Below are 13,073 nucleotides of genomic sequence, written 5' to 3' on the forward strand. Positions count from 1 at the left end.
GCGATGTAACTGATGCCAGGAGCAGATCAGAGCATTAGTGACTGCACACAAGCTCAGAGGTGCCGGCAGTGAGGCTGTGCTGGGCACCGTGCTAACTGGCTTTTGAAGGCCTGGGGCAGGCAGCAGGCAGCCACAGAGCCGAAGCCAAGCTTTGGAGCAGCCTGCACGATGGGAGCCACTCTGGGGAGGCTGCTTGGCCATCATGGAGTGGGGATGGGGGCTATGTTTGTGGGTGAGAAATATAAGGTCAGAGGCCTCTCTGCAGAAAGGCCTTCGGTTTAGACCCAAGTTTCTCAAGGGGGGGTGCTATTAGCTTGGGTGGAACTATTCTTCATCACAAGGAACTTTCCTGAGCACTCAAGTCCTCACCACTAAATGCTAACAGTGCCCCCCCAACCCCACGCATCGTTGGGACATTCAAAAACAACCCCGCGTTTCCAGCCCACCTGTCCTCAGGCTTGCTGGCCTATTTCAGCACTGACCTCAAGCCACTTTCAGTTCACAGGCTCTGCACACTCACTGGGCCCCTCTTAGCTGAAAGGCCAGAGGGAGAATTCACCCTGTTCCCACTCAGCAGTGGCAGACAGAGAGAGTTCTGCACGCTGGATGTCTGGTCCACCGAGTGGAGAGGCCAACGTGGGGCATTTCACCAGAACATCTCTCCTGCCTTCCTGCTCCCAGGCTGGAGAGCTGACTTCTCAGCTGATGATGGTGCTGGTGGTGGCAGTGGGGACTCAACTGACACTTATTACGTGCCAAGCCCGACTCTGATCTTCACCTCAACTTTAAGAGAAAGGTTCTGTTACCCCTCGTTTTACAAATACAGACACTGAAGCTTAGGGAGGTCAAGTAACGAGCCCAGTTCACACGGGTGTAGAGTTGGGATTAATTCCTCTCACAATAGAATACAGACAGATAAAACGACTAAGTCAAAACCAAGAACCAATGGTAGTGTCAGGCGTTGGTACCACTGGGCTTTGAGGTAACGCTCACTCTTGGCAGAGCCAGATTGTGCCTGTTGGTGAAGACGGCACTGGCATCGACTGAGCACTGATGCACCAGAAGAGGTAGGTGCCTATCGTGTACTCAGTCTTCACAGTGACTGTACAGAGGTACAATTACTGGCACCATCCTCCAGGTGGGGAAAACTGCTCAACAGTAAGGTTCAGTAACTTGCCCACAAGCTGGTGAATGGAGGGGCTGGATCTTGAACCAAGGTGTTCTGACTTCAGAGGCTATGCTCCGTAAACCAGTCAGGGAGGGGAAAACGGCTTTCAGGCCACAGGGAGGTAATAGGAAACCAACTTGGGCTTCCTCGAGGAAAGGTGCTGAGTATATACCCCCAAATCAGAGGAATCATAAAAACGGGACAATGTGTGTGTCTGAGGCAGGTCTCCTCAGTCCTTTCTGGACAGGCTCAGCAGCAGCAGTAGACACCAGGCATTTGGTTACTTCAGGGAAGAACCTGAATGTACTGGTTCCCCATTCCCCTCTTGGGGGACCCTAGCACCAAGAGGAAGAGGGAGGCATTTTAAACCAGGGTGAGCTTCTCCAGGGGCCTTATTGGCACTTGGGCATGGATGCACTGTTTTTACGCACCTGAGTCCTTGCCCATTTGATGCCAGTAAGTCTCCTCTTCAGTCCTGTGACAACTGAAAAACCACTGAAGGCTGAGGAGCGTTATGGGGTGGGAAAGAGAAAGGACAGGGAGGTGGTTGGGAGCAGGGGCATGAGGGCCAGGGACCTTGTCTTCTCCTTCTTTTCCACTGTTTACCCACACTGTGCCTTTGGACATGCCATTTAACCTTTCTGAGCCTGATTCTCATCTGTAAATAGGGATAAAAATACTGATCACAGAGGATGGTAGAAATTTAAAATAAGTATAAAAATCATCTTGCAAATGGCCAGGGGTGGATAAATGGTAGGCAGCAGAGGATCCTGGTAGAGCAGACTTCCTGCATCCCAATCATGGGGCCATTATTTTCTATCCATAATGCCCCTGACAGGATATTTAAGTTTCTGTAAGCCTTGGTTTCCCTATCTGTCAAATGGGTGCACATACATGTATATGTATGATTAACAGTACCTGCTTTACAGGGTTGTTGTGAGGATTCAGTAGCTGAATCTGTGTGAAGTGTCTGAAGTGCACATAGCACATAGCAAGCATGCTCAGGCATGTTAGTTGTTATTACTGTGCTGGGTTCCTGACTCTCTCATTATGTCATAGTGAGAAAGGCATGTCCCATCTCTCTCTGGGCCTCAGTGCTTCCAACTGTATAGGAAAGTGGTTGGGCTAGAATGGTCTTTAAGGATTCCTGTGGATTCCCAAAGGTTTAGACTAAGTTAATAAGCAGCATTTGACTGACATCGTCTTTGTGTGTTATTGGCTGTGCGGCTTGCAGGATCTTGTTCCTTGACCAGGCATCAAACCTGTGCTCCCTGCAGTGGAAGCCAGGTGTCCCAACCACTGGACTGCCAGGGAATTCCCCTGACTGACATTCTTGAGGAGACCGGTAACTCGGTGACCCACAAGATGGAGCAGGAAGGTAGATGCTGGATCTTGGTAGGGAAGAGAGGACCCATTTGCCACCACCACTCAGTTACCTTTCTCGTTGACTTCTGCTGTCCAATAGACGTCCGAGTCGTGTGTGAGTTGGGCCTGGAAAGGGGCAGTGTGGGGGGACAAGTCCTTGTCTGTGATGTTTAGCACCTGGGGCACAGGGCTTTGGTTGCAGATGGTGATCTGACGGGGCTCGGGGACCGGACCGTGGTCATTGATGTCCATCAGTGTTAGCAGGAGGGTCCCTGTGCCAGTGGTGGGAGGGCTCCCTGTTCAAATCACACATATGATCCCTTTTCAGCATCTGCCTTTGGCTGGGTTGATGAATCCATATTAAGCTCCCCTAGGACTTATCCAATAAACCTCAGAAGGGTCCTGTTTACTGTCCAACTGTAACCTTTCAAGAGTTTCCCTGCCCTTGCTTCATTATAAATCAAACCAGTGATGGCAAATGCATGGCAAACATGCCATCATTCTCATTTTGTGTCCACAGCAGACATTACTAACTGATCACAGCACAGAGACTTCATCCAGACAGCCACTACCAATCTATCACCAAGAGAAAAAGATTGGCCACCTCAGGGCTGATGTGTTTGCTGACCAGCTTCAGAGAAGTTTCACTTCCCAGCCCTACAGTAACCTCTCGCCTGCCTCCAGGTCTTGGTTCAGTATGTGTCAAATAGAGATGTTATTACATCAATATCCCCAACCATGTCGTGGCATGACATCACTCATCAATCGTAACACTTGTAAGGCAGCCCCTTTTAATCAATCACAAGGGGAAACCAACAGGCCAATTCAAGGCTCAGTAAAGCACAAACAGGCTGAAAAGTGTCTTTAGGATACCTCCTAACTCCTGGGTCTTAAGGAAACTGGAACCGGCCAACTCTAGGACTGACCACTCTAAGTCTCCTCCGAGAGACCACTTTGACCTCTCAGATAGGATTGCTGACACTCCCTTCCCCACATCACACTCAGCCTGCAGAGGGGATCTGCTGTGTCCTGGGCTCCAAAGGGGCCCACATAGAGGGGCTGGAGGGAGCTCTCACCATCATCTGTGGCCAAGACCATGACTTCGTAGATGTTGTTTCTCACAAACTGCTCATCCTCACGGTCCAAGACCCCTGCGGCAGTGACTTGTCCACTGTCTGGGTCCATCGCTAGCCACCCTGCTGGGTCTCTCAGGATGTGGTAACTGGAGCAGAAAAGTTGCAAAGAATCACACCCAGGATACTTAAGAGTTCTAGTGTCATCATTCAAAGTCTCCTCATGTCAACTAGCAGAGGGTTTCATGGGACTTGGGGCTCATAGACAGGATCACATGGAAAACGCATCTCACCCCCAATTGGGTTCCTGAGCAGAAGGTGGGAGGGGGCCAGCAGGGACATGTGAGAGGGATTGGGGAACACCTGTCCCCTGGACTTAACTTCCTCTGTACGGAGGGTAGGAAGGGAAGGCCCTGTGCAGGGGTGGTAGTCAAAATATTTAACAGTCTTTATGGCAATTAGAACAAATACTGATGCATATAATAAACAACCCATCCAACGTACCCGTATCTTTGGCTGAACACGAGCCGAACCCCTGCGTACCTGATCTTCTGACTCCCCTTGTCTGGGTCCCGTGCAGTGTAGGCACAAATAGGCTCCCCAGTGGAGATGCCCTCCTGGATTTCGATGACTTTGGAGGGGGGGACAAACACGGGTGGCTCATTCACATCCTCCACGAGGACCACTACGGTGGCTGTGGAGGTCGGGAGTTTCACCACAAAGGGAACCTCGTTGATCACTTCGACGTACAGGGTGTGCTGGGTTTTGGCCTCAAAATCCAAGCCCTGGGAGAGAATAGGAAGGAGGATCATTTTGTGAGGAGGCCCCATGCCGTGCTGTGATGTCTGGAAGAGAGGGCCCATCACGAGGGGCTGGGGCTCCCACCAGCAACAATGCTGCCTCTGCCCTGCCCCATAGAGCCTCCTGGTTTCCTCCTGCATTTCTGGAGTGGATACCCAGTGGGGCCTTCTCAGACCATCACCCCAAAGGCAACTAGACTAGTAAGCCCGAAGCCTAGAACTGGTTCTCAATGGGGTGATGACCTCCATAGTGGTTGTCGTCGGAACTTGGAGGGGGCATTTCTAGGTGTCCTAATGACAGGGAATGCCACTGGTGGGGGCAGGGACACAAAGAACTATCTCAGGTCCCATGGGACTTGCCAATATCCCCCGGACATTCATGTATTCCTGGGCATGAAGCTCTGTTTATAGTTACAGTCTAGAATGTGTTTTCCATACAAATCAAGTTTTTGGTGTGGTTTTAATTTATACTAAATTTCCTAGGAATGCAACTTCTGAGGGGAGCTCCTCAAGTTGTTTATTTGAGGTTCTGGAAAAACATCAGTATCACTTGTGGTATGACTCACTTCAGCGACATACAGTATCTACTACACTTGGCTAATTCCACAAACAGATGCAAGAAACTGACCACTTCATCATGTTTTCTAGTATAGTTGTGCCCAAAGGTATACACAGGGAAGCAGTTTATTATCAGTAACTTTTCCTGAAAATCCTCCTTTATTTTAATTAGGGCATTCCATTTTTCTAGAAATTACATAAGTTATTATAGAGAAGTTATAAACAAAATTCATTTTACAATGTGAAAGGGGCATTACAAAACTTTGGTTACAAGGAGGGGACAGCTTTTAAAGTATTGTGGCTCAGATGGTAAAGTGTCTGCCTGCAATGCTGGAGACCCAGGTTCGATCCCTGGATCGGGAAAATCCCCTGGAGAAGAAAATGGCAACCCACTCCAGTACTCTTGCCTGGAAAATTCCATGGACGGAGGAGCCTGGTAGACTACAGTCCACAGGGTCGCAAAGAGTCGGACATGACTAAGTGACTTCACTTTCACTTTCTTTCTCAAACTGGGCCATTCTTTATAATAAACCAAGACGTAAAAGACATCAAGAAAGATTAGTCTGATTTTCTTGAAGCATCAATTTTACTCAAGATTTTTCAAGAGGCAAGGGTATGCCTAGATGTAATTCAAAACAGTTAAAGTAATTTAAAACTTTTAAAGTAAAACATTTTACTATCCAAACACTAAGATGTGAACTATGGATTGAAGGCAAAATAGCAAGGATTCCAATAAAACAGACCTTCTGTGTAAGACCAATTAGGAGCAGCCACTAGACACACTGGGAGGATGGGCCCCACTGACTGGCCTCAATTGGATCAGTGACTCTGTTTTATGAACTGGGTCTCTGGGGAAGATTTAAACAAAGGAATTCCCCCACATAAGAGGGATGGGAGAGTGTTGCAAGCCACGGGCCTGGTGCACTCCCTGTGAGTGGTCCCAGGTATGTGTCCCAGGCAAGTGGTACCCCTAGTCCTGGAGACTAGAGACCTCCCCGCCCCAGGTGTGGCCCTTGTACAAAGCCCAAACCAACTCACCTTCTGGGTGGTCAGGATACCCTGGTTGCTCTCGGGGTCAGTAGTGATGGTAAAATGGTCCCCGTTGTCACCTCCCACGATGCGGTAGGTGGCACGCCATGCTGGTGAGTTAGGGGCATCCAGATCAGTCACTGTCAGCCTCTGCACCTCGTGGCTCACTGTGTTCTCAGGCACACGGGCCTCATACTGTCAACATGGAAAACACAACACTGTCAGAGCAGAGAAGCTGACTCCTCCGAGAGGTGGCCCTCCTCTCTTCACCCGCTGTGAGTCCTCCACCCAACTCCAGGGGAGCCCCATGCTGCTCACCCTTTCTGGGACATGCACAGATGCAGAATGCCCCAGGAGTCAACTTCACAGCTTGCTAGGACAGACACACCACAGTGACCCTGGGCCTGCTTTCCCTACATCCCACAGCCTGATGCTCCCAGAATCTCAGCCATCCGGGTGCCCAAGCCCCCAGGGAGAGTAGTCACCTGTATCTAGCTGAGATCAGAAAGGCACAAGGAAGGTGGCAAGAAGGGCTAGGTGTCTGATTGCTCTGGGGCACTGACCAGGGACTTTTTTGGAAATTTAGAACAGATGGCCGTGATGGGGAAATCAGCTATTCAGAACAAATTTCACCAGGCCTGAACAGTATTTAGCAGCCCAAGTTACCTAACGATGGAAGCGGGTGGGTATCATCTTGACTGGCACTGAGTCCTCTGTCATGTCAAGTGACAGGCATTCACCGGGGGTAGGTGGGCAGATGTAGGTATGAGTCAAGTTAGGAATTTCCATATCAACAAAGATTTTCATATTGAGCACTTAGGTACCAGGGATTATGCTAAGAACTCTACATAGATTATTTCATTTAAAACTCAGAACAATGCAGCAAGTATTAACACTGTCTCCATTTCACAGACTAGGAAATAGGGCACAGAGAGGTTAGGTGCTTCCCCTCAGGTCACACAGCTTACAAGTGCTGGGGCTGGGACTTGAAGCAATGCAGGCTGATTTTGGAAGTTTCATCAGAAAGGAGAAACTTAGCTCCTCATCATCTGACAAGGAAAGAATGAATGGAGGAAAGGGTGTTACCTTCTGGGGATCAAACACGGGAGCATTGTCGTTGGCATCGAGGATTTCCACTATGGCCATAGCCGTGGTGCTGGAGCCGTCCCCATCCATGTCTGTGGCATGGATGGTCAGTGTGTACTCGGGGACTCTCTGGGGAGAAAAGGAGAGCGGGAGTGGAAGCCGCTGAGAGCAGGGCACAGCCTTGAGTGTACGTGGAGGGAGGGGAATGTTTTTCCTTTCCAGTGTTCACCTGATCCCTTGCTCACACACTGCAGGGAAGACCAGGAGCCAAGGGTGGAGGGAGAGGGGAACTGTGGATCCAAACGGTTCTCCTGGGCCAGTCAGTCGTGGGGTGAAGCCTGGGCACTGCCTCCTGACTCAGGGCGGATCCAGAAGGGGAGCTCTGAGCAGGAGTTTGGCAAAAGTATGAATTAGGGAACTCTAGTACCTATGGAGCTAACTGCTTTGTGGTACACGTGGGACAAATCTGGGCAATGTGCATGCTAAGTGAGCCATTCCAAGAGGAAATGAGAAAACCTACGGAAAATATCAAATGTCTGTGTTTCACAGCTGCCTCCTCAGCCTTAATGAGATGGCTTGGCAGAGCGCCAACAGTCCAAGGGTGCTGTGGGACATCGATACAGCACCTGGCCGCAGCCCTTCCTGGCCGACTTGGGCTCTGGGGCAGGGGCTTCTGCTCTGAGTGTCAGGGCCTGGCCTGGGCAGGCAGCCCCTTCCTGAAGGGCCACTCACTTCCCGGTCCAGGCCACTGGAGATGACGCTGATGGTACCCGTGCTCCGGTGGACTGTGAACATGAGGTCATGCGGGTCCTTTGGCTCTTGACTGTGGATGGAGTAAGCAACCACACCGTTGTAGGTGTTAACGGCATCGTCCTCATCCGTGGCTGTCACCTGCATCACGGAAGTGCCTGGGGGGGAAGAAGGGCTGATGAGTGAGCACCCTGCCCTCCCAGTGCCAACTTCAGCCTCACCCACTTCTGGAACCCTAAGAGGTTCCACCCTGCACGTCAGTTTGGACCCACCTTCCCCTCTCATCAGAGACTGTTAGTTGCTGCCCACTTCCCATTCTCCCTACTTCCTTAGAAACATAATCCTCATAATCACTCTAGGTTGGGCACAGGCCCATCAGGAACCAAGGCCATTTCCCACCGCAGGTAGCTGTGGCCATGAGACTGAATTGTGACAAATGGGATAAATACCTTCGGGGAAAGCATTTTTCTGAATTAAGGGGCTTATTCTTCCCACCCGTTCCCTCCTTCCAGAAGTAATGGCTGGAGCTCCAGCAGTATTCATGAGGTGATCTTGGGAACGAAGCCAAAATAGCAAAGCAATGAGACAGACGGAGCCTAGGTCTCCCACACTTTAAAGCACCATTTCAACCTGGCCTGACCACGTCTAGGCTTCTGGAATACAGGGGGAAGAGGCTCCATCTTGCTGAAGGTAGTTTTTCTTTTAAAAATGTCTACTGCAGCCTCACCAATTCACATTTCTCTGTAATTTTCTACAACTCAAAGGAAGAGGAGTCCTCCCCAGTAGCACCTGTCTGTGAGGTCATTAATGTGTAGCTATTTCTCTAGTCTTTTGCCCCAATCAATTTTCTCTCTTTTCTTTTTTTTTAGCTGCACACATGGCATGCAGGATTTTAGTTCCCCAACCAGGGATTGAACCCACGCCTCCTATATTGAAAGCACAGAGTTTTAACTGCTGGACCATCAGGAAAGTCCCTACTCTAGGATCATTCTTATTCAGGGATTTTGGGATGGAGTGGGGAAATATGGATTTTTAAGAGGATCCCAGGTGATCCGATGTACAGCCTAGGAAATCGCATGTGAAGGGCTCTTCCAGACTTTAAGAGTCTGGTTGCCCTCCAGACGGTTCCAGTTGACCCAAGGCCAGATCTGGGCCCAGGAGACCTCTATAGCTCCTCACCTCCCCAGTCTCCTTACCAGGTAGCACCCCTTCCAAGACGCTCCCTCTGAAGACATCCTGGGTGAACTTGGGCTTGTGGTCATTCTGGTCTGTTACAATGATGGAGATGTTCATCGGATCTTCCACAGAGGCGCCGTTCTCTGATACAGCATGGCCAAAGAGCTGTGCGGGCACAGATCTGTGGTCAGTCTGGCACTCCCCTCCCCAACAGGTTCTGGGGCCCTGCTGGATGCTAAAGGTTACTTGCCTCATACTTGGCAATCTTCTCCCGGTCCAGTGGCTTATTCAGCAACAACCAGCCTGTTTCCTTCTCTATAGCAAAGATACCCTCTGGTGGGCTGTCTGCCCCAGGCCCCGTGATGCTGTAGAAAATCTTGGTGCCTCTGTCCTTATTAGATTTGAGCTGGAAGCAAAAGAAAATGGCAGCTGACAAAATGATAACGATCTCACAATTGTAGCAAAGAACCCTCTATGGAGAGGGGTGGAGAGGCATTGCCTGATCAGAAATTGCTCCCATCACAGAGGCTTTCCTTCTGGAGGCCCCAGGGCTTAGCAGCAAGAAACCTCACACTCAGGCCTTTGAATGAGGGTCCCTGCAGCCACCAAGCCTCCCGGGGGGAAGGCACAGCCATACCTGATTCAGCCTCTGGGGGAAAGGACCCTTGCCATTCTCAGGCACAGATATTGGCGGGACCACCCATTCTCTCTTGCGCCTTCGTAAGACAGGTGCGGGTGGGGAGATCTTCAGTGCTTTCCTTTCCTGCAGGGAGAGAAGATGCCTTAACCCAGGTGTGCAAACACACCTGGAACACACCTATCGTCCTCTCACCTATAGGAGCTCAGGATGAGGAGAGAGGCCAGAGGCCTAGATGGGTTTTTTGCAGAAGAAAACTTGGAAATAATCCAAGTGTTCACTTACAGAGAAGGCCCAATTAAATACACTGTAATATATCCATCTAGTGAAAACCGTATACAGCTCGAAAAATGAGGATGAGGAAGGTCTCTCTGTGCTGATATGGAAAGATCTTTGATATACACTTAAATGAAAAAGAACACAGTACAGAACAGATTAATATATTAACAGTTTAGTGCTCTATTTAACAAACATTTATATAGGGCTTAATATGTGCTAGGCATTGTTCCATCTTTTGTGTAAAAGGGTAGGGAAATAAGGCATATATTCATATCTGCCTTTACACAGTTTGGGGGATACTAGAGAAACCAATAATGGTGGTTACTGGTGAGAAGGTGAGAGGCCTTGTATTGATTTTTTTTTTTGCTCACTTATTTATTGTATAAAATATTTAAAAATTTTATTTTATATTGGATTATAATTGATTTACAATGTTCAGTTCTACCAATGTATTTTTTTAGTGTATTTTTTTATTGAAGTACAGTTGAATTACAATGTTGCCTTAATTACTGCTGTACAGCAAAGAGGCGTAGTTGTACATACACATACTGATGTATTTTAGTGCAAAAAAGAAAGTGAAGCCATGTAAATGTTATTTTTTCATAAAAGAGAGGAGGGAAAAGTCTGTTTTATATCTACATATATAATATACATAAATATATTTAATATAAATATAGAACAAATACATAAATCAATTCTAGAAGGAAAGAAACTGGTAACAGGGTAACCTGTGTATTCTGTTAGAGGGGTGAAGGCATTAGGCAGATGAGGAGACACAAGGGGAGGTTATATGTTCTATAACTTCAATATTTAAAATTTTGGAACCATGTGGATATATTAGCTGTTCGAAGAATTAAAAGAAACAAAGAAATGTGGCCCAGAGCTTCAGGTCCATCTTCCCAGAAAGTGAAAGTGAAGTCATTCAGTCGTGTCCAACTCTCTGGGACCCCATGGCTCCTCTGTCCGTGGGATTCTCCAGGCAAGAATACTGGAGTGGGTTGCTATTTCCTTCTCCAGGGGATCTTCCCAACCTAGGGATCGAACCCAGGTCTCCTGCATTGCAGGCACATGCTTTACCCGCTGAGCCACCAGGGAAGCCTATCTTCCCAGAGGGTCTTGGGATTGACAGTCCCATGTTGGGATCGCCTTCACTTGTGGTTTACCCTCAGGATGTGGGAAAGACAAAAAGGGAGATGGGACAGGGAATTCCAGGGAGGAAGAGCACTGGACCATTACTCACAGGGCAGCTCTCAGCCCCACAGGCCTGACTCTGGCATCCCCTACTGGGCAGCAACAAGCACTGCCCTGCTTAGATGGTTGCCCACGCTCAGAGCTATGGGCAACTGACGGCTAACCCTGTGTGCTCTGCAGGGGTAATGTGGCTCCCGACAGCCACGGCAGCCTCGGACTCCTGGCCAGCAGCAAGCTGGGTGTGCATGGAGAACGTTTTCCTTCTGTCCTGCAGGTGCACACGGTGTTTTACCTGGACTGTTTCATCGTTCAGAACAATCAAGTCATCGTCAGTCAGCAGGGCCAACTCTTGCCCAGGGCAGTCTGTGAAGACCACTGTGGGGAAGGGAGGAAAAGAATATTAGGAAGGAGGGGGCTTCTGGAAGCTACCCCATGAGAACCAAGACCTGACAACAGCCCCCTGACTGGATCAAGGGCTGTTCTAGGCCACTGCAGAAGGAGACTTGACTTACTTCATCTGACCAGCTGTGTGACCAAATATGAGTTTCAGATGGGCTCCCAAGTTTGGTCTTGAGAAGGAGGACCACTTCAAGGTTTGTGGGACAAAGAACCAAGACCACAGACATTCAGCAACATGAGACCCATGGAGTCTCACGAAACCCAGAGCTGAGCCAGGGTCACAGCTGGAGGCAGAAGAGTTGACGCATTTCTGAAGGCTACATGTCTCCCTACATGCCGTATGCACCCTGCTATGCAGTCACCCACAGAGATCATTCTGATAACCTTTGGCTGTTTCAACTTGTCATGATCTTTCTGAATTCTCCCTGGTTGGCCACCCTTTAAATAAGCAGTCTGAGTTAATAACTACCATTCGCTAAGCTGGAGACTGGGTCCATTTCATCTTTACAACTATGCTACCAAGGTAGGCATTAGCCCCTTTTCAAAGAAGAGACAATTGAGGTTCAGAAGGCTGACCCCAAGGCATATACTAGAGAGTATTCACAGCCAGTATTCTTATCCACCCTTCCCTGTGGACAAGCATGTAATTAGGAAACCTGCCAGGGGGTACCTCTGGGCCTGTCAGCACCATGCTCTGACTCAGGGGTTCCCTTATGTTGGACTACGTCGGTTTCCTAGGTGGCAGCACTACAAGGCCCACAGGGAGAGGACTGTGCCATGAAAAGGTCAGGGTGAGGTCTCCCAAGTGTTCTAGTTTGAAAAATTGTCCTTTAGTTTCAGATGATGATGATAATTGTTTTAAAAACCCTTCCCTAAAGAAAGAATAATAGATGAGAGACTGTAAACTACACAAGTAATGTGAACATCATAGCAATATATAAGAATATAACATAAAAAATAGAATTCCAAATAATATTCTGCTATATAATGAATTTCTAATCTCAAGAACAACAAAAAATATATAACCCAGTCTAAAAAGAAAAAGACAAAGGAGGTGAAAAGACATTTTTTCAAATAAGGTATACAACTGGCCAGTAAGCACATGAAAAGATGCTCAATACCTCTATCATTTGGGAAATACAAGAGCTTCCCTCATAATTCAGTTGGTAAAGAATCTGCCTGCAATGCAGGAGACCCTGGTTCAATTCCTGGGTCGGGAAGATCTGCTGCAGAAGGGATAAGCTACCCACTCCAGTATTTTGGGGCTTCCCTTGTGCCTCAGCTGGTAAAGAATCCGCCGCAATGTGGGAGACCTGGGTTCGATCCCTGGGATGGGAAGATCTCCTGGAGAAGGGACAGGCTACTCACTCCAGTAATCAAAATTACAGTGAGATACCACTTCAAACCTACTAGGGAGGCAAAAAAAAGGTAAATAAGATATAAAGACAGATGAAGTCTTCTGCATTGGAAATATGAAATGCTGCAGCCACTGTGAAAAAGTTTGGTGGCTCAAAAAGTAAACATAAAATTACCATATGATCCAGCAATTCTACTTCTTGGTT

At 48.5% G+C, this 13,073-nt stretch overlaps 1 protein-coding gene across 5 annotated transcripts in view; it reads right to left on the bottom strand.

Annotated features, from left to right (window-relative positions):
• CDH3 (cadherin 3) overlaps positions 1-13,073 on the bottom strand; it is a 117,806-nt gene that overhangs the window by 7,883 nt on the left and 96,850 nt on the right. For all 5 annotated transcript variants that reach the window (XM_070388111.1, XM_070388110.1, XM_070388114.1 and 2 more), the window contains 10 exons: positions 11,405-11,487; positions 9,643-9,768; positions 9,256-9,411; positions 9,026-9,170; positions 7,812-7,987; positions 7,080-7,208; positions 6,003-6,188; positions 4,150-4,391; positions 3,610-3,755; positions 2,605-2,829 (listed from right to left, as the gene is read on the bottom strand). In XM_070388111.1, the coding sequence (XP_070244212.1) occupies positions 2,605-2,829; positions 3,610-3,755; positions 4,150-4,391; positions 6,003-6,188; positions 7,080-7,208; positions 7,812-7,987; positions 9,026-9,170; positions 9,256-9,411; positions 9,643-9,768; positions 11,405-11,487 (1,614 nt within the window). The remainder of the gene's footprint in view (positions 1-2,604; positions 2,830-3,609; positions 3,756-4,149; positions 4,392-6,002; positions 6,189-7,079; positions 7,209-7,811; positions 7,988-9,025; positions 9,171-9,255; positions 9,412-9,642; positions 9,769-11,404; positions 11,488-13,073) is intronic.

The sequence above is a fragment of the Bos mutus genome, chromosome 18, assembly GCF_027580195.1.
Source record: "Bos mutus isolate GX-2022 chromosome 18, NWIPB_WYAK_1.1, whole genome shotgun sequence".
NCBI lineage: Eukaryota > Metazoa > Chordata > Mammalia > Artiodactyla > Bovidae > Bos > Bos mutus.